At 44.9% G+C, this 17842-nt stretch overlaps 1 protein-coding gene across 5 annotated transcripts in view; it reads left to right on the top strand.

Annotated features, from left to right (window-relative positions):
• Positions 1 to 17842, top strand: part of si:ch211-266k8.4 (TBC1 domain family member 10A) — a 36482-nt gene that overhangs the window by 6397 nt on the left and 12243 nt on the right. For all 5 annotated transcript variants that reach the window (XM_027028792.2, XM_035532266.1, XM_035532264.1 and 2 more), the window contains exons 11-17: positions 251 to 365; positions 819 to 936; positions 2772 to 2884; positions 13665 to 13766; positions 15401 to 15498; positions 15738 to 15815; positions 16439 to 16542. In XM_027028792.2, coding sequence (XP_026884593.2) covers positions 251 to 365; positions 819 to 936; positions 2772 to 2884; positions 13665 to 13766; positions 15401 to 15498; positions 15738 to 15815; positions 16439 to 16542 — 728 coding nt within the window. The remainder of the gene's footprint in view (positions 1 to 250; positions 366 to 818; positions 937 to 2771; positions 2885 to 13664; positions 13767 to 15400; positions 15499 to 15737; positions 15816 to 16438; positions 16543 to 17842) is intronic.

Here is a 17842-nt window from a genome sequence, read left to right as displayed (position 1 = left end):
AGACAGCACGGTTCTATGAGCAGCTTTCCTGTTAAAGATGTGACATGGAGCTACCAAGTCATCCCACAGGTTATGAGTTCATATGTGATGAGCTGAATTGGTGCATGTGATAGCGGAGTTCTGCTTGCAGTGAGTTATGCTTACAGCAAATGTGGTGTGTTTTTAATTTGTGTGTATAAAGTGCCTGTCCTGAATATTGTATCTTTTAAAAATTAGTTCTTCTCTTTCTCTGTCCCCATCTCCCCTCCAGGAGAAGCTTGGTGTTTCCTCACTCCATTTCATCATGCAGTGGTTCCTGACGCTCTTCACCTTTCTCCCATGCTGGGACTCTGTCCTGGCTATCTGGGACCTCTTCCTGCTCCATGGTACAGTAGTGGCTTCTGGGGGCTGTGGGTCCACAGCCTCTGTGTTTCCTGCTCACTGCATGTGATTGGGAAACCATCACTCTGCTTAGGCTGTTAGACCTCAACAGTATGAGGTCTTGGCTGTAGCTCAAGAGGTGGGGGTTCGATTCTAGCTGAAGGTTGTGATCATTCTTCCTTTGAGCATCTAATGTAACCCCTGGGTACTCTTTAGGAACTGCCCCTTTCTATTAAATTGTATTACTTGTACATTACATATTTGTATTGGAAGGTAGCAAAGAAGATGGATAATGGCTATAGCTGGTCATTTACCTTACAAAATAACAACTCTGTGCTAAAGAGCACAAGAGCCATTTCAAATGAAATGTATGTTCTGGACTCATTCTGTCTGCAGTTCGTGAGTGCTTGCTGGCCTTGCATATGTCTGTCTTGCTCTCTCTTCCTGTCCTGGTGCAGGCGTGACGGCTGTCTTTCGTGCCGGACTGGCCATCCTGCAGTTGATGGAGGCGCGGCTCCTGAGTGTGACGGAGGAGGCGGCCGTGCTTCCTGTCCTGCTGCGTGTGCCTGTGGACATGTGAGTGCCCCCACCCTGTGCCAAAACACTCCTCCCTGGCTCCTGTCCCAACACGCCCCTGTCCCAACACCCCCCCTCCACTCAGCACCGTCACATCTGTGCAAAAGCCCCAATAATTAACATTTCAGTTCAAACCATTCACTTACAAGTCACAACTTGGCTGTCGAGATATAGATTTGATATAGATTAGATACCTATTGGAGAGGTTTTGAATTGTTTCGATGGGCTTTAGATAGATATGTGTGGTGTTTAAATGTGTTAACTTATTTTTGGCTGTAGTCAGCACACTAAAAGAACTGTCAGGAAGGAAGACATGAAGCCGTCACCTCCAGGCGGTTCCAGTTGGCTGTGCACGTGTTTGTAGAGATTGTGGGTGCATGTGGGAAAGGGCGATTACTTTGATGAAGGCAGGAGATGGGGGGGCTTTCTGCATGGTGTCTGTTAAACTCAAACTTCAAACACTGAAGGCAGTTGTTTCATTTGTCAGCATGGAGGGGCTTTGTTGATTTAATGCTCTCCATGGCAACCTGGCCTTGTTCGCATCTGGGTAGTGACCTGAAGTAACGGGCAAGCCAGCGCTGGAGACTACCGCTGCTCTGACTTCAGCTGAAACGCCAGCTTCCTGCCCTCGTGTGACCGTCCTGCTGGTTTTCCTGAAGCTGTCACGTCCTTGTCGACATGCAGCTTTGATTCCCTGGGAGCGCATTACCATGGCAATGCTGACAGCCCCCCGGCCCCCAGATTGTACCCCTCCCTGTTATGGTATGGTCCATATAGAGCCTTTGTCTGTTCAGCTGCTCTGTTTATGTGGCCTGCTCACGTCAGCACATATGAAAGTCGTATGTCTTCTAATCAGATGGGCATCCTGGGGCACTGGGCTCTGTGCTGTGCTGGCTGACCATGGCTACCTACACGCAGTGCGCTCTGCTGTGCTGTCTACCAGGTTGTAAGAGTAGATGGAGTGTGTGCTAGACTGGGGATGGCGGGGCAGGGGGCCGTTAAATGTAGCATTGACATGCAGATGCCAGCTTCCACAAAGGCCCCACACATCAGGCAGTGGCTTCATGTTGCTCCTTTGGCACTGCTTCCATGCCGAGCAGGTCATGCCTAAGTGCTCCCTCTGATCTCCGCTCTCTCAGGCTCTCGCTAGCCGGGGAATCGAGCCGGCTGAGACCAAATCCCTTCTCTGGGAGAGAACGGGGAGATGGAGAAAGAAAGGAAAGTAGCCAACAATCATTGCGATTGAGTGAGTGATTTCTGGACCTTCTAAGACCAATGGCCTTCATGGGTTCTATCAACCTAATGTAAAAGTCATTGCTCGCTGGATTGTTTCTACCTGGTTTACCTCTAAATTGGAGGAGACCAGTGGAGTATTATGGCATAATAATTTCAGCCGAGAGACTCAGCCAGAGTGTCTGTCTATCACCTGCCAGAGTGGCCTGTGGGAAAAGTATAGTCCCTCCTCCACAGAGGGGCCTTGTACTCCTTTCTCTCTCTGTCTCTCTCCTCTGCCATTCACTTGCTGACCTCTTCCCTCAGTCCAGGCTTGACAGCTCATCTGTCTGCTGGTTTTTGGTGACTTGGCCTGTGGGTTGGGCAGAGCTCTTCCATCTCTGGTGGGTGACTTCTTCCAGTCTCATGAGCCACAGTGCGAAACAGAAGCCAAAGTTGGTGTGAAACTGACAGTGCTGCTAAAACTGACAGTGCTGCTAAAACACTGGTAATGAGGACCAGCACATAGTGCCTCTGCTGTAGATGGCAGTTTTGTATGCAGTTTTGTAGCTTTTCCTCTAACTGTGTGTGTGTGTGTGTGTGTGTGTGTGTGTTCGTTCTAGCTCTCGATACTGTGTTCTGATCCCTGCTCTCTGGAGCATTGAGGTACAGGAGTGGGAGATCAACTGTATGACTAGCCTCATTCTGGAGGAGACAACAGAGGAGCACAACACAAGTACGTACACACACACACACACCAGCCTCATTCTGGAGGAGACAACAGAGGAGCACAACACAAGTACACAACCACACACACATTTTTCAAAAATGTACATAGTATGAAAGCACAAGAATATATGCTGAAATGTGTGTAAACTAAACTGAAGCCTCTATGAAACTGAAACTGGAAATTCTGTCAATTCCAATTTCCCAGTGTAACCAATCAATTGACCAGTGTATTTAAGCAGTTACCATAGTCCCACACAAACTCCTTAGAACAGTTGTGCTGTTTCAAAGGCAGGGCGTCCCTCTGCCCTGCCTCGGGGCGTCCCTCTGCCCTCTGCTCTAATGAAAGGCTCCTTGAAACTCCCCCATGTTGCCGTGCTGCGCCTGTGCTTCTGGAGAGTCTGAGATCCTGTAAATATGACATCGCTCCGTGGTACAGGCAAGCCAGTGGAGAGAGCTGCGTTTGTAAGGGGAGAGGCCGCGCCGGGTGCCTCGGGTCAGGTGTGATGGTCAGGGCCGCCTGGTGTAACTGTCAGGCGTGTCTTGTGCTGGGGCCCCTAGCGCACTCTAAGGAGGGCCCTCTGGGTATGGACCCTGGTGCCATGGATCTTTCAAACGCTGAGCTGTATAAATCGCTCTCTGCATGCTTTCATCCTTCATGTGAAGTGTGATGCATCAAGGAGCTCCATTACAATGCCAGTACGTGATGGCTGGCTGTCCAGACACATACATGAAAATAAACCATATTAAAGGTTAGTTGAGTGAATGTGACTGCATAATTAGACATGTATGTGACGAGCCTCTTCCTCCAGGGAGGTCCGTTCTGATTCTCTTGTGTAAGCTCTTCTGCCATGGCTGTGCTCTGTTCTGACTGAGCACGTCCCCCAATCCGTCTCTAGAGGCGCTTGTCGCACGGGCCCCCACAGTAATCTGCCAGCCTCAGAACCTTCTGTCTCTCCGCCTCCGTTGTACTCCAGAGCTCATTACGGGCTACTGCTCTCTTGTGCCTGTCCACTTTGCTCTCTCTTTGGCCCTCCTCTCAGGTCTCCACGCCTCCTCTCCTGCACGCCTGCTGTAGTTTTTGGGGTGGGGTGTGTTTCACAGCTGTGTGCTCAGAGCGCTGTGCTCATGAATAGCAGGAGTGTGGGTACTGAAGATGATGGAATGGACGGTTAGCTGACAGGCATTTCTCTGTCTGCCTTCTGTGATTCAACACCTTTTAATGCAGGAGAAACTCCCGGAGGGTGGGTGGTGGGCGTGTGGGGGTGTGTGCATGTGTAAGGGAAATGTCTTGTTGGAGTCCCTGCTGTAAAGTTAATTGAAAGGCTTAGCATTGGGGGGTGTGTGTGTGTGTGTGTGTGTGTGTGTGTGTGTGTGTGTGTGTGTGTGTGTCTGTCTGTCTCTCTCTCTCTCTCTCTCTCTCTCTCTCTCTCTCTCTCTCTCTAGGGCAGAGACCACGTGAGTCACTGTGAGTCATCCGCTGAGCTGTCGACCCTGTTAGCATCACTCTTTTAGCAGCGTAATGAAAACTAACTCTTGAAGGCCCTCTCTTGCTCACACACACACACACATCCACTGAGCAGCCTCTCATTGTCAGAACACCTGTTCAGTGGGAAACCACTGAATGACCACAGCTCTCAGACTTCTCTGTGCAGTTGCAGCAGGCTGATGTAACACTGTTTAGGAGCGCAGCCATTTGCAGTGTCTTTGATCTCTGCTCACTGTGGGCACACTGGCAATCTCGCAGCAGCCTGTGGCTGGAGGCTGTCCCACATCAGCTAGGAACCCTGACATTTGATCAGACTTTTACTCTTCATGCGACGCCTCCACATACTGGAATTTGCATGGAGGTCATTGTAATGGCATCCCAGCACTCTGACTCGCGATAGATAGGCCTTTGTTTAGCCTTGTATTTGCGTGCCCTTGAGATTATCAACTGAAACTCGTTAGACAAAGGAAGAAATCTTCCTTTGCTGTCGTGAGACTTTAGGAGAATCTTCTCACTACTGCACAAAACACTGCCTTGCCCCTGGTGTGCAGTTCATGGGGTGTTTCAGAACATGTGCGGTTAGAACTGAGCTCAGTATTTGGTGCATAGAGTGCAGGATTGTATTCTGCTTGCGTGAGCGTGTTCCCTAGTGTCATAGCCTCGCCAGAACGCCAGAGACTTGCTGAGCAGGTGTATCTCTCTCTCTCTCTCTTCTCTTTTCTGCCCCCTCCCTCTAGAGTGACTCAGCTTCTCTCTCTTTGAGCTCAATAAGCTGTTCTTATGGGATGGGAGCCCCCAACGCCAAACGGACAGCCCCCAGCACCGGGTTGACCCTTCACTCCCGTGATGATCATTCCTTGGCTGGAAATGGGCGCAGTTTGAGGTTGCCTAAACTTTGACCCAAGAGCAGGAGACGAGCACCAAGTAGTGTTGATATGTTATTTCTTAAGCAGCAGCGTCGAGCACTTCGAGGCACAGCAGAACGCATCATTGCACAGTTTAGTGTTTGCTCTGATTGGCTAATGAAAAGAGTCGGGTGTGTTGGGGCAGGAGTGCACAGGTCTGAGCAGTGCTGCGTCCAGTCTGTGCTTGGAGCTGCTCACACTGGTCATAAACCCACACGCCTTGTGTTGTGTGAAAAGTCCAGTGAGGTAATTATGCCATATTGCTGTAGAATGTTGTAATTTCTATGAACCTAAGGAATTGTTTATCCCTTGCATCTGATAAAACAGCCTTTTAATACTGCTTGTCTGACCACTTTGAAATCTCCTGTGTACCCGAGTATAGTTTCAGGTGCTTTTGTGTTGAATCCTATGCTAAGAGCAGGTTAGAGTTTTGCACAGTGACTCTTCTGTCCTTGAGCAGCGTATTTATTTATCTTTTTGGGCACCGCGAGCGCTGTAATAGAAGATCCTTCTAGCGGGTGTTAGCGGAGAGGACATGGAATCCTCGCCCATGCAGTCATGCTTTTGTCTTCTGTCGTGAGGGGAGAGGGTAGGGATTTGGAGAGTGGGCTCTTGGCCCTCATGACGGCTGGGCCAGAGAGCTGGAATTTCTCTTTGTCCCTGAAGCGTTAGCTTTGAGCTTCATGCACATCTTAAACTGGCCCGAAGATGTTGGCGTTCTAGCTCGTTCCGTGTCGTCTTCAAAGTTCCCCCAGCCTGTCGGGCCATTTGATACGTGTTGGACTTGCTTTAAAGTGATGTTCTTCTTTAAGGTTGGGGTCGCAGGCTTTCACAGTTTGCTGAGTAACTTAAGACAAAAGTCATGACCTTTTTTAAGACATTCCAGTAGAAATGTATCCAGTTTTCCTGTATTTGCTTAAACAGATTTGGATAGATTGTTGATGTATTTTTAAATGAATAATTTTGAGTAGGTGTACTTTTATTTGGTGGATTTTTTTAAAAGGGACTTCTCAAAAGTTTGAGTATTTTAATTTTACTCTGCGTGACTGTGCGAGTCATTTTGTTTGTCTTGGTTTTTTAAGTAATGCTCAGTCCTTCATTGTTTCTGTTATCTGCTTGTGGCAGATTTCAACCCAAGATCTCAGTGTCTGAGACTCAGGAACGTAAGGCCAAGTTTCACGATGAAGCAAAACTCTCTTTGTCTTAAATGAGAGGAAATATGGATAAGAAATTGTCCCGGAAGCTAGTGCAGATCCGAGCCTCCTCTGTGTCCGGCCACTGCAGCCCTGAGCTGACCTGCATTCCCCAGCATTGGATGTGGCTGGATATATTTATGTCCTCTCATAAAACACTACCAGAACTTTTCTCCAAGTCTGAGCAGACAGCTTGGGGTGTGCGACTGTTTCTGTAGCTTTGTCTGCATAATGCGTAGCTCTCAGTAAGAAATGCACATTCTCATGCTTGAGTAGATATAATCACACGCTGTAATCATGTGCTCATTCATGCAGAAACACACTCTCACTCTCGTTCTCTCCTTACAAACCCATTTCTTATGCCCTGACACATGTATTCTGTCTTACTGTTCTTTAATCTTGCACATGCTGTTTGAATCCCCGAAACATTTACAAACAAACGAATTGTCGTCTGTGTAGTCGCATGCATTTGGTCTAAACTGGCCTCTGAGCCCACAGGATGGCATGTATTTAGATGAAAGCTGAGATCAGACTGCAGAAACCACTGATTGTAGTCCTCTGTTAAGTCATAAAGGACAAAAGAGAAATGCAAGACTAGCTGAAGAGGATAAATCGGAGGCCATTCCTACAGTCGCTAGTGCGGACCTGTGGACGATGGCTGCAGCAGGGTGAATGGAGCACCATGTGACGCAGGCTTCAGCACAGGGCTAAAGAACACAGAGCTCATCTCCCTCCTCCACTCGCACCCCCCCCACATCCTCCACTCCTTCTCGTTTTAGACCCCGAAGATGACCTCTGACCTGGGATCAAGCTTTAAGGCCCATTAAGGTGTGGACCTCACCCGCTGCTTCAAATGGAGTGGTAGAAGCCAAACTTGGGGTCATAAGGTCGGCACTATTCACGTCCCACTGAGGCAGTTCACTTACTCTCTGTTTACATTTGCTTTTTACCTATTTCATGAGGCCCCAAATCAGTTTGTCATTGAGGTTTTACTGACACATTGTACCGGAAGAAATGAAAGGTGGTTTTCTTTGACCACAGGCTGTGCTCATTATTAAAATGTTGGTCTTTCAAAAAATGTCAGTTTCAGTATACAAAATGAACAGAACATTTTGAAGAGAGCAAATGCTGCCAATAAAGTGGTAATGTATCCTGGATTACTCTGACTAAATGGGGCCTCAGGACTCTGTGGTTCTACTGAAGATTTCAAAATACAGGCATACCCTCATTAATGTAATGTTTTTCTTCAAGTTAGACAAGTTAGCTATCCAAGTCATTTGCCTAAATGTCCTTTTTGAAAGAACCTTTTGGTGATGTTGATGACTAAAGTTTAAAGTTTAAAAAGATTAAAGTGCAGCATCAGTTGGGAATCGCTTTCGGCCTCAAATTCTGTCTGTGTCGGGAAAACCGGACTTGCTTTTCCGCATGTTTTGCTTATGGAGACTTAACTATGTCTGCTTCTCTCCTTTTGTTCTGCATGTCCTATTGATCTCTGCTGAACTCCTGGTGGACAGTCATTTTCTGCTCGTAGTTGTAGCGTCAGCGTTCTATTTCTGTGCTGTACTGAGACAGTCTGTACTGCTTGTCACACTTGGGTTTTGCCTGCTGTTCCTCTTCTGTATTGACTTGCACTCGGACCGTCCCCCAGGACTCGTGGCTTGAGAGGAGCTCCTGCACAGACTGTTCCTGGGCAGCGTGGGCTGTCCTGCCCACGCCTTCGTGAGCGCTTCTTGAGGCCATAGTCACGCCAGCATCCGAGTTGAGCCATTCGACTGAGACCTCGCCATCATTCACCTTCCAGAGGCCGTGGATGAGTGAGCGACAGGCAGCAGAGAGGCTGACCTGGCCGACAGCAGCAGAACTGATTCAGGGTTCATGCGATGACTCACAGTTGCCCCTTAGCTTTGACTCCCTCTCTGTGCCTCGGAGCTGCATGAGGCGTTTCTGCACTCGCAGAGTGGGGCAAGCCTCTGGCTGCATGACTGGTTTTAATAAAAAAGAAGGCAGAAAGAGTGAAGATCACAAGTTTCAGGCTTTGCTTACAGATGATTGGTATGTTAACAGGTGTTTTCAGCAACCTCTAGCAAGCTCGTTATAAGGACATTCAGAGTAATGTGCAACACACCATGATAGGGAAACATTTCAACTTGATATGCAAAGCTAAAAAACACTTCAGGTAATAAAGGAATTATATTTGCATCTTGGCACTCGCAGCTTTTGAGTTCAGATCAATCATTGATAGCAATGCATCTGCTCTTGAAGGCCATTTAGCTCTCTCTGCAGTGATGGTAGTAACTCGGGTATTTCAGCTGCATGAGATCTCCAGACTCAGACAGGCTGTCTAGTACTGTGTGTCTGTGTGTACTGTGTTTTTCCAGCTTGCTTGTTACTAGACCAGTTTTACCATATAGAGTTAAAAAAAAGAAAAAAAAAAAAAAGAAATGAATTTTCACAGAGCAGAAAATGGGTAAACCTGGATGACATGACACTGTGTCCAAGACGGTCTATTTGTGTGTTTACAATTTGATAAATACTAACATTTTTACTTGCCTCCTTTTTCCAGCTGCAAATTGTAATGGAAAATTTTATAATCTGCTCCAAACTAGACTTGGTCTGTGTGTGAAAGAAACCAGTTCTGCATGTTTATTTTAAAGCGTTCCCATGTCTCCAGTTGTCAGACCACGTTGTGTGTTTCTGCCCCAGCAGAGGATCTGCATGAATGCAGCCTGAATGTAAACAGGTGCTTTTTAGAGTCCTAAATCTTTGATACAAATGAGCTCTTGCACATACTTGTATTCCTTTTGCAGCTTGATGGGGTGTGTGGCCTTTAGTCTGTGTTCGTCTTTCAGCTTAGTTTAATGTGGGCGTGGAGGCCAAGTCCCCCTGTTGATCTGTGCCCCAAGTGCAGCGTTCATCTCCAGGGATGTCCCAGATTTCTCTGCTTAATCGCTTCTGTTTAGTCCTCCACTGTAGCAACAGAAGTACAAAGCAAGTACAAAGCCTTTCATAAGAACTTTAATAGTCCTCCACTACTTTAAATACTTATTGTACTAGCTTTGGACTGCAGTTATAAGTAGAAATTACTCTAGTACTTATTGGGAATAGGTAGTTGTTGACTTAGTTCTAGATTGTAAAGATAGCTACAGAGAAATGTGCGGGTGGTGTTGCTACACGTGTGTTAGTGTGGTAGACAATAGTGCAGGGATAGCAGAGTTATGTGGCGTCTTTGAAACTTGCTTGCATGGCCTTTTTGTTTGCATATTTGTGTGTGTGTGTGTGTGTGTGTGTGTGTGTGTGTGTGTGTGTGTGTGTGTGTGTGTGTGTGTGTGTGTGTGTGTGTGTGTGTGTTTATATAGTTTCTGCTTGCATGATTAGAATCGGAATTCATAGTGCAGTTGCACTTAGTATTGCTAATGCTGATTACTTTTTTTCCGACTGTTAAAACAGTACAACTGACTGTGTTAAATACACCAAAAGAACAAATATGTATATGTTCAGTTTTGTGTGGCCAAATGTTCTTTTTGTATGGTGATATTTCAATTCATCACTACCAACATGCAAGAGGTTTTCAGTGGAAAACCCCCCTTGGCTTGGAACTTTGGCTGTTTATCACCTGTCAAATTGACTGCAGCTATATATTATTTGCTTTTCAGTACTGAAGGACCTCGTCTTTTTTATTTCAAAACGTCTCAAAACAGCTGTAGATGCGCAGTCCGTCTCTCTCAGAATCCCACGGGCCTTGCTGACACAAGCAGTGTGTTCGCTGTGCGTGCTGGGACTTCGCCCAGGTCATCATTTCACTCAATCATGAATCCAGATCACTAAAATTACAGTGGCAAATGAATGAATTACAACTGTGTGTGTTTCTCGGAGCTTTTAGACATAGTTTAAGCAGGTAATTATACTTGTAGCCTAATGCTACAGTATTGGTTTTAATTACAATGTTTAAGTTAGACGAACTTGATAACTTCCTTCCTTGCCTTTGTGTTGTGTATTGTGTTGGTCTTTTTTCTGCTCGTGGATGGATATATATGTAGTGTGTGTGTGTGTGTGTGTGTGTGTGTGGAGCGATATTCGTGCTGATTGATCTGACACAAGTACAGCAGCATCTCATCTGGGCAGTAAAGATGGAGAATGGACAGAAGAGGAGAAGATGCAGCTTTGATCTTCCAGATGGACTGCTGATAAGAGGTCTTACAAGCTGACACAGCTTCCTCTCTGTATGGTGACCTGTGCTATAATGTATTGGCTGTTTTTGTTAAAAGTTGTCTCTCATAAACAGCTTGTGTTACAAGACTACTTTATCCAGGTCACACTAGTCTTTTTATTGCTCGAATTCAGAGGCCGTGTTCTGTTGGTTAGTCTGTCCTGAACCTCAGCTGAAGACAGTGGTGCGATCTCTCAGCATGTGAGGCTGTTTGTGGTTCTTCTGGAGCACTTGGACGATGACGCTGTGTAGAACACTGGTGAGGTTGGCAGAGATGACTACGTATTGTGACTATCCTGTTTTAGCCTTGCTGTGGCGAGGGCCCCAACAAAGTAAACTTCTCACAGTTTACACTTAGAACAAACTCAGGATTTAAGATGCACAGTCTGATTCAAATTGTTGTATATCCCCTTTTACACTTGTTTTTTAGATACAGCCACAAATGAACTTCACAAAATGTGTATTTCCATGCCTATTGCACACTTTAAATAGCTAACGAAGAGTATATGAACGTATGGATGTGTTAAATGCGCTTTGTGAATGTCAGCATTTTTCAAATACCAATTTTCTTTGCTAAAACTGTGAACAGCCCATTAACAAAAACAGTCCAAACCTCAGACCAGTTGATCCATGAAAGAAATAGCTACTTGCTCATATCCAGACTGATCCACAAACCAGACCCTTTGTGTTGCTCCTCTACGCTGGCGCCCAGAAGGAAACTTCAGGTTTAATCGCGGTTTCCCAGAGTTCCTGTGTGCAGATGCCATGGTGACCAGTTGCCAGGCAAACTGTGTGTGAACTGTATTGCTGTGTGTTCATTAGAGGAAGTGATAGCTATCAGTTGGAGAGCAGGGATATGCTTCTGCCGCCCCTCGGCGCTCACCTGGAGGGATTCCAGCATTCACTGGCTTACGCAAGACCTTCTCCACTGGAACAAGTCTGGCACTGCACAGAGACACATTTATGGCCTTATTTATGGTTCATATCACAGGTGTTTTTTAATTACCTTTTTTTTGTTAGTCAATAATGGGATTTGATTTTATTAGTTGCCAAACCTGCTCATTAAATTCAAAGATAAGCAACAATCTGGCTATTTGTGTCACCGATGTATAAATAAATAATTCAATTGACTTGCAAGCCAAGAAACAAACAAACAAACAAAAAAAAAAACGAGCAAGGAAGCACATGGCTACAAAAACAAACAAACAAACAAACCCATGTACATAAACAAAGGCATGTTTCTTATGCTAAGTACAATACAACAGTCTGCTGTTGTAAGACTACCCATAACTGACCAGCACCCAGATATGCAAGGTTCAGCATCAAAGCTGTTCCTGGCCCTACCTTGCCTGCCTGAGACCTGAGGGCTTCCCTTTGAATCGAACCAAGGCAGGAAGCTGTGGCCTTGGAGCTTGACGGGGAGCAGGTGCACGGCTGCCGACCCCAGCTGCCCTTCCTGATGGAGGCAGCCTTGCGAGAATGGTCGTGTTGTTTATCTGAGAACTGTGCGAGGTCAAGGAAACTTTCTTTAGTTCTTTGCCAAACTGGATATTGGTTTCTTTCGGTCCGAAAGCAGCACCTATGCCACGCCTCAGTGCGCAGTCTTCTGTTTCTCTAAGGCGTTCTGTCCCAAGCGGGAACAGAAAGGGAAATTGATTTGTCTGGTTCGGTCAGGGGTGGCCCATGTGGATAATGGCTCTGGGTTTTATCTGTGTTTTGCTCTGTTCAGGTTGAAATTGATCTGAGTCTGCAGCAGGTCTGGTGTGTGTTCTGTTGCATTTAAGAGAACCTGATGGTGTATGAGTTCTGGCTCTATTCAACTCTCATCATCATCCATCCGTCCATCTGTCATCCTTTCATCATCCATCCGTCATACGTCCATCTGTCATCCATCACTCATCAGGGGGTTGATCATCAGCTCTGCTGGGTCTGCCAGCATGCTGTGATTTGGGTGATGACACACACACATTTTTCTCCCTTTCTCTCCTCTTTCTGTTGCTTTCTCTCAAGCTGTTTGACTTGCAGTTGTTGGCTGAGTGTGCAAGAGGCAGCGTACGGGGAAGACGGCTTGTAGTGTGGCCTAGTTCATTGATTACACACACACTCACAGTAGAGGATGACATGACTCTGACAAGCCAGTGTGCCTTCATAGCTAAGCAACTGAAGAAAATAGTAAATATTTAGTAAAAAGGAGAGCTAACTGTGAACTTTCAGTAGTGTGATTTTGAATTATCATCCTCTGAATTATACTGAAGAAAAACCTTCATTTAATTGGCCGTGTGTATGTGAGAGAGAGAGGAAAAACATACTCAGATGTATAAAAAAAACAAAACTTGTTAAAAGTGTTTAACAAGGTCTGAAAAATTGGGACACAACATTCTTCACACTGCACTGAATGCAATTGTGAGTCCAAGGCATAAACAATTTTTGTCTGTTTATTAATTGCAATATTTTCATCAAAGAAATGATGCCTTTTGTCCTCGTAAAGTGGAAAGTTAGAGACACTCATTAGCAACCCCTACTATCACAAAAAAAATAAACAAAGCCTTTCTGCTTGCAGATGAATTTAGCTTTCACAGGGGGAAACGGATGGCTCTAGGTGCAAAGCAGGGGTCTCTCTACGTCCCGCTGAGCTCCTGTGTGGGGCTGGTTGGCGTGTCTGCACCTGTACTCCGCTCGAGCAGGCGCCTCTAAACTTTTACTGATGGAGATGTTATAGAATGACGGCTTTTTCTGCTGAGTACCACTGTACCGCCCAAATCCCCTGAAACGGACCTGTAGGCTTTTTCTGTTGACTGTGGTGTTTTCAATGTTAGGTTTGCACAAGCTGGGTTTCACCTACTCCAAACAAGCTGGGTTAACTTGCAGAACTTTTCTTTTAAAGGTTCTCATTATCGACCAGTTGTCCTGTTTACTCTCACTGTGCAATGCATTCAACAATTATGGTTTTTATCCATTTTATTTGTTTTCTTATCAGTTCAGAATTGTTGTTTCAGGGAATCCAGTGAACGGCAGTGTGGACCCTCAGTGCAGTGAGGAGCAGGATGGTCAGAAATCTGCTGCTGAAAGCCCTGCCTACAACTCACCATGTGAGAGAGGTCAGCAGGTTTGAAAAGATGATCTATGGGTAATGTAGTCATGCCTTGGCCTTCACAGAAAAGAGGGACATGTTCTGTCATGGTACAGCTATAATCAACCTGTTTAATCCAAGACCCAATCTGTGTGGTGAAGTATTCCAAGGACCTAGGTCAATGATATGTTATGGTTCATGCAAGATTATAGAAACATTTGAACCCAAAAAGGAGTTTCCCACCGACATGGTGCTCGTGGTGAAGCTGGTGTCGGTTCATGCGAACTAACGAACCTTTTAAGAATGGACCCCATCTTCCACTGGTTTGAGAGCCCAACGATTACGTATTTGGATGAGGGCGTTTTCATCATTCAGAAACAGAAGTTAGAAGACCTTTTGTATAAACCTCATTCTTTGATGGCAGAACTTTATAGAATCAGATGTATTTGCTGCGATTTTTGTGCTTTTAATTGTAACTGGCAGTAAGGCCCTTTGAACTTGCCTCACAGGTTTGTTGGTTCCAGCCCAGAAAGATTATGGGGTCAGGAGGACACTGGTTTTCCTCTCCAAGAACCTGTGATTGTGCGGTAGAAAAGCACAGCACTCTTTGGGATTTTGGCACCAGTCCCATTGCCAATGAAATGGTGCTAATAGTGATGCTACTGACAGCCAGTCTAGACAAGGATGAGGGAAGCCCTCAGCACGTGTGTGTTTGACCATTGCTGATACTTGTGCAGTCAGATTTGTTTGTTTAGTGAGCAAGGTTTCAGTGCTGGGTGAATCTCTGGTATTAAGTCCCTGACCTGTAGACCAGTAACAATTCCCCTACCCTCTTCCAGCTGTGCAAAGTACAGACTGAAGCTTTGAAATGGAGTGCAGCCCTTATTTTCTTGCTCTGTTCATTAGATTGCAGGGAGTAGATGGGACTCGTGCCTGAAGTCCCTTGAGACATGTGTGCTAGCCCAGATTGGCATTGTCTGTGGACAACCATGTCCTCACTGCCTGAGGGAGTGATAGGCAGTGATAACATTCACTGTTTTTATATATATATATATATATATATATATATATATATATATATATATATATATATATATATATATATATATATATATATATATATTTCTAATTTTTGTTTTTGTTTTTCAATACCAATTAATGTGTTCCTGTGTACCAGTACTAATATAATTCCTACAGTGTGAATAGAAATCAGAGGTTACTCTGTGGGATTAAGTGTTTTAAGTCTTCGGAGGACAGTCGATAAGTTTGTGATTGTGCAGTAGGCTGTGGGAGAAATCGAATGCATTCTTTAACAAGTAACAAAAAATTGCATCACATCAGTGATGAGATACTGTGGGATTTGGTTTAAAAGCAGTGTGAGAGTATCATGTGTCCATGTAAGGCTTCAGAACTTAATATTATTATTAGTTGCACTTGTATAGTGCTTTTGTCAATCTCAAGGGCGCTTTATAAAAATCTTATTATAAATACAAAAAAAAAGAAAAAAAAAGCATGGTGTAAAAGCATTGTCATTGCAGACACTCCTGGCATAGAGAATCCTAGTACAGTTCAGGCTCAGTCGGCCTGGAGCTTCTGCCTCTCCGGCCCATTATTCCAAGAGCTCAGGAGACCAACATGCCCTCTGTGTGTTCCCCTGCTCAGAGGCTGTGGGCTCTGGAGGGAAGAACGTCTTTGCACGTCTGCTGAAGGTAGCACAGAGATACCTGGCAGACACAGCCAAGCACAGCACAGCAGTCAAGGTAGCACACCCAGCAACACCCAAATCTCACCTAGGACAGCTAGGACAGCAGTTCTGAATATTGCAGTTTTATGATACGACCTTAATTACAGGAGCTTTTGATTGTGCTTAATTTTATTTCAGCCCATCTGCAGCTGTTTATTAACTTGTATCTTCAAAGCATAACAGTACTGTGTATTGAACTGTAAAAATAATTATTAATAATGAAGTGAGACTTTTCCTGTGCTCCCACGCCACCAGGGCCGGGCCTCTACTGGCAAACTCAGATCAGCGGCAGCCTGTTTGCCTAAAGAGAGGACCTGCAGTACCTTATCCCAGGTACTGCTCCCTCTGAGCATGTATACATATGCGCCCACCACACACACGTGCACTCACACATAAATACACACTTTACGACTACCCTGGAGCACATCATGCATAATTGTGCATCTTTTTAGAGAGTAAACAACAACCTTGCTTGTTAAATCTTTTAGCTGCTAGTATTCCACATGGCTTCGGTTTTTCCGTGTTTCATACAGAGGACACGGTGAAAAGATATCAGAGAGAGGTTTGTGAGACTTAGCAACCTGTGAGTAAGTGTGGTGTGCTTTTACAGACTCGTTCAGGAGGCGCTGTTTGATCTGTGCTGTTTTATGTTTCATGGCTGTGTGAGTGTGTGGTTAGTATTGCACCTTATCCAGCACAAAAGCATTACCGTCTCGACTGTAGTTGCTGTTCATTGTGCCAAAGTGGGTCACTCAGAGTGTGGGGAGGATGCTTTTTGGCAGCACTGGTTTTGTGTGCTTCTTTTCAGAATAAAGGTCTGCATTTACTCACCTGTTGTCTTTCTGCAGATAGCATTATTTACGATTATGGGCATTTAATGTGTCTGGGGTACCTGTGGACAGCAGTGTGGGACTGAAGGTGTCTGTTTTTGTTTTTTTGTTTTTTTCTTTCTTTAGAAGAGGAGAAGCCAAAGCAGGCAGTCCCCGCATGCAGCTGTAGGTGTGGTCAGAAAAGAGCCACTCCCCCTTCAGGCCTCTGGAGGAGGTGAAGCTGAGGACAGGTAGGTTGTGATTTTGTGTTTTATATTTGAGAGTTTTGGTCAGGTGCACATTAGGGGTCATCAGGGATTTTCATATTTTGGGTTTCCAATAGGTGAGAGAAAACCAACTTGTAAAAAACTGTTCCATATCTGCATTAAATGGAAGCCAGCACACCATTGAGGAAAAGGTGCTTTATTTACCCATGAAGGTTTTCTGCTGTAGACTGTGTATAACTATTGCTGAAATTGTCACTAGTTTATACCTTACAGTTGGGTTTGGTCTTTTAAGAGTTGGGTCTTTTTTGAATATCTATTTGAAATTGTAGACTTGAAGTTAACGTGTGTGCGTGCGTGTATGAGTGAGAGACAGACAAAGCGAGTGGGCTGAGACATTGGAACACACCAGAATGAGTTGTTTAAGATGAAAAATATTTTAAATTAATTTCCCTTTTTAACTCTTGAAAATCATTTTGTAGTGACAAACACCTGTGCTGCTGAATCACTGTAATCAATATATAATGCAAAGCCCCAAAACATCAGAAGAGAACAAACTCTTCCCTAGTAATTGGGGACTGATGCACTATACATCTGTTTGCCATTACTCAAGTCATGGTGAATAGTGTGATTTATGGGTACTGGACCAAAGTGCCTAGTTTAGTCATGTTTGAGAACTTGCTCCAAGCTATATGAGGCACTGCTCTCACCCTTTTTTTTGTACGTGTGTATGTGTGTGTATGTGTGTGTATGTGTGTGTATGTGTGTGTGTGTGTGTGTGTGTGTGTGTGTGTGTGTGTGTGTGTGTGTGTGTGTGTGTGTGTACACATGCACCCTGTGTTGGATAATTGACTTCACACAATGAGCAAACATTGTTTATCCTCCAGTCCATTAATGCAGTGTTCCACATAAGATGCCTTCAGGAGTAGAACCTGTCACAGTGTGTGGATCGGCCTCTTTAAGTTGTTTGTATTTAGAGATGGGCTGGGTGTTTTTCTTTCTTGGTGTGGATCTTGGTTTGTAACCTGTTATGTGCTAATTACAGGCCAGAGGGTTGGCTTGAGATTAATTAAAGCAAGAGTTTCACAACAGTTCAACTGAGCATTCTAGCCATAATAAGTGGATTTGAGATCTTTAATTAAAAGTTGTACAAATTTTAAAAATGAGCTATTAGCCGAATCCAATAAATAATTCCAAAGAATAAAAAATAACAAATCACCTATTTTCATATGCCTATTTGCAGGTGAAATTAGGACTTTGTGGTAATCATATGTTCATTCATACCACACCTCTACTCTGGTAACCATAGCAGAGTAGAGGTTTGTTG

This window comes from Electrophorus electricus, chromosome 12 (assembly GCF_013358815.1).
Source record: "Electrophorus electricus isolate fEleEle1 chromosome 12, fEleEle1.pri, whole genome shotgun sequence".
Classification (NCBI taxonomy): Eukaryota; Metazoa; Chordata; class Actinopteri; order Gymnotiformes; family Gymnotidae; genus Electrophorus; species Electrophorus electricus.
This window is presented reverse-complemented; position numbering and strand designations above follow the sequence as displayed.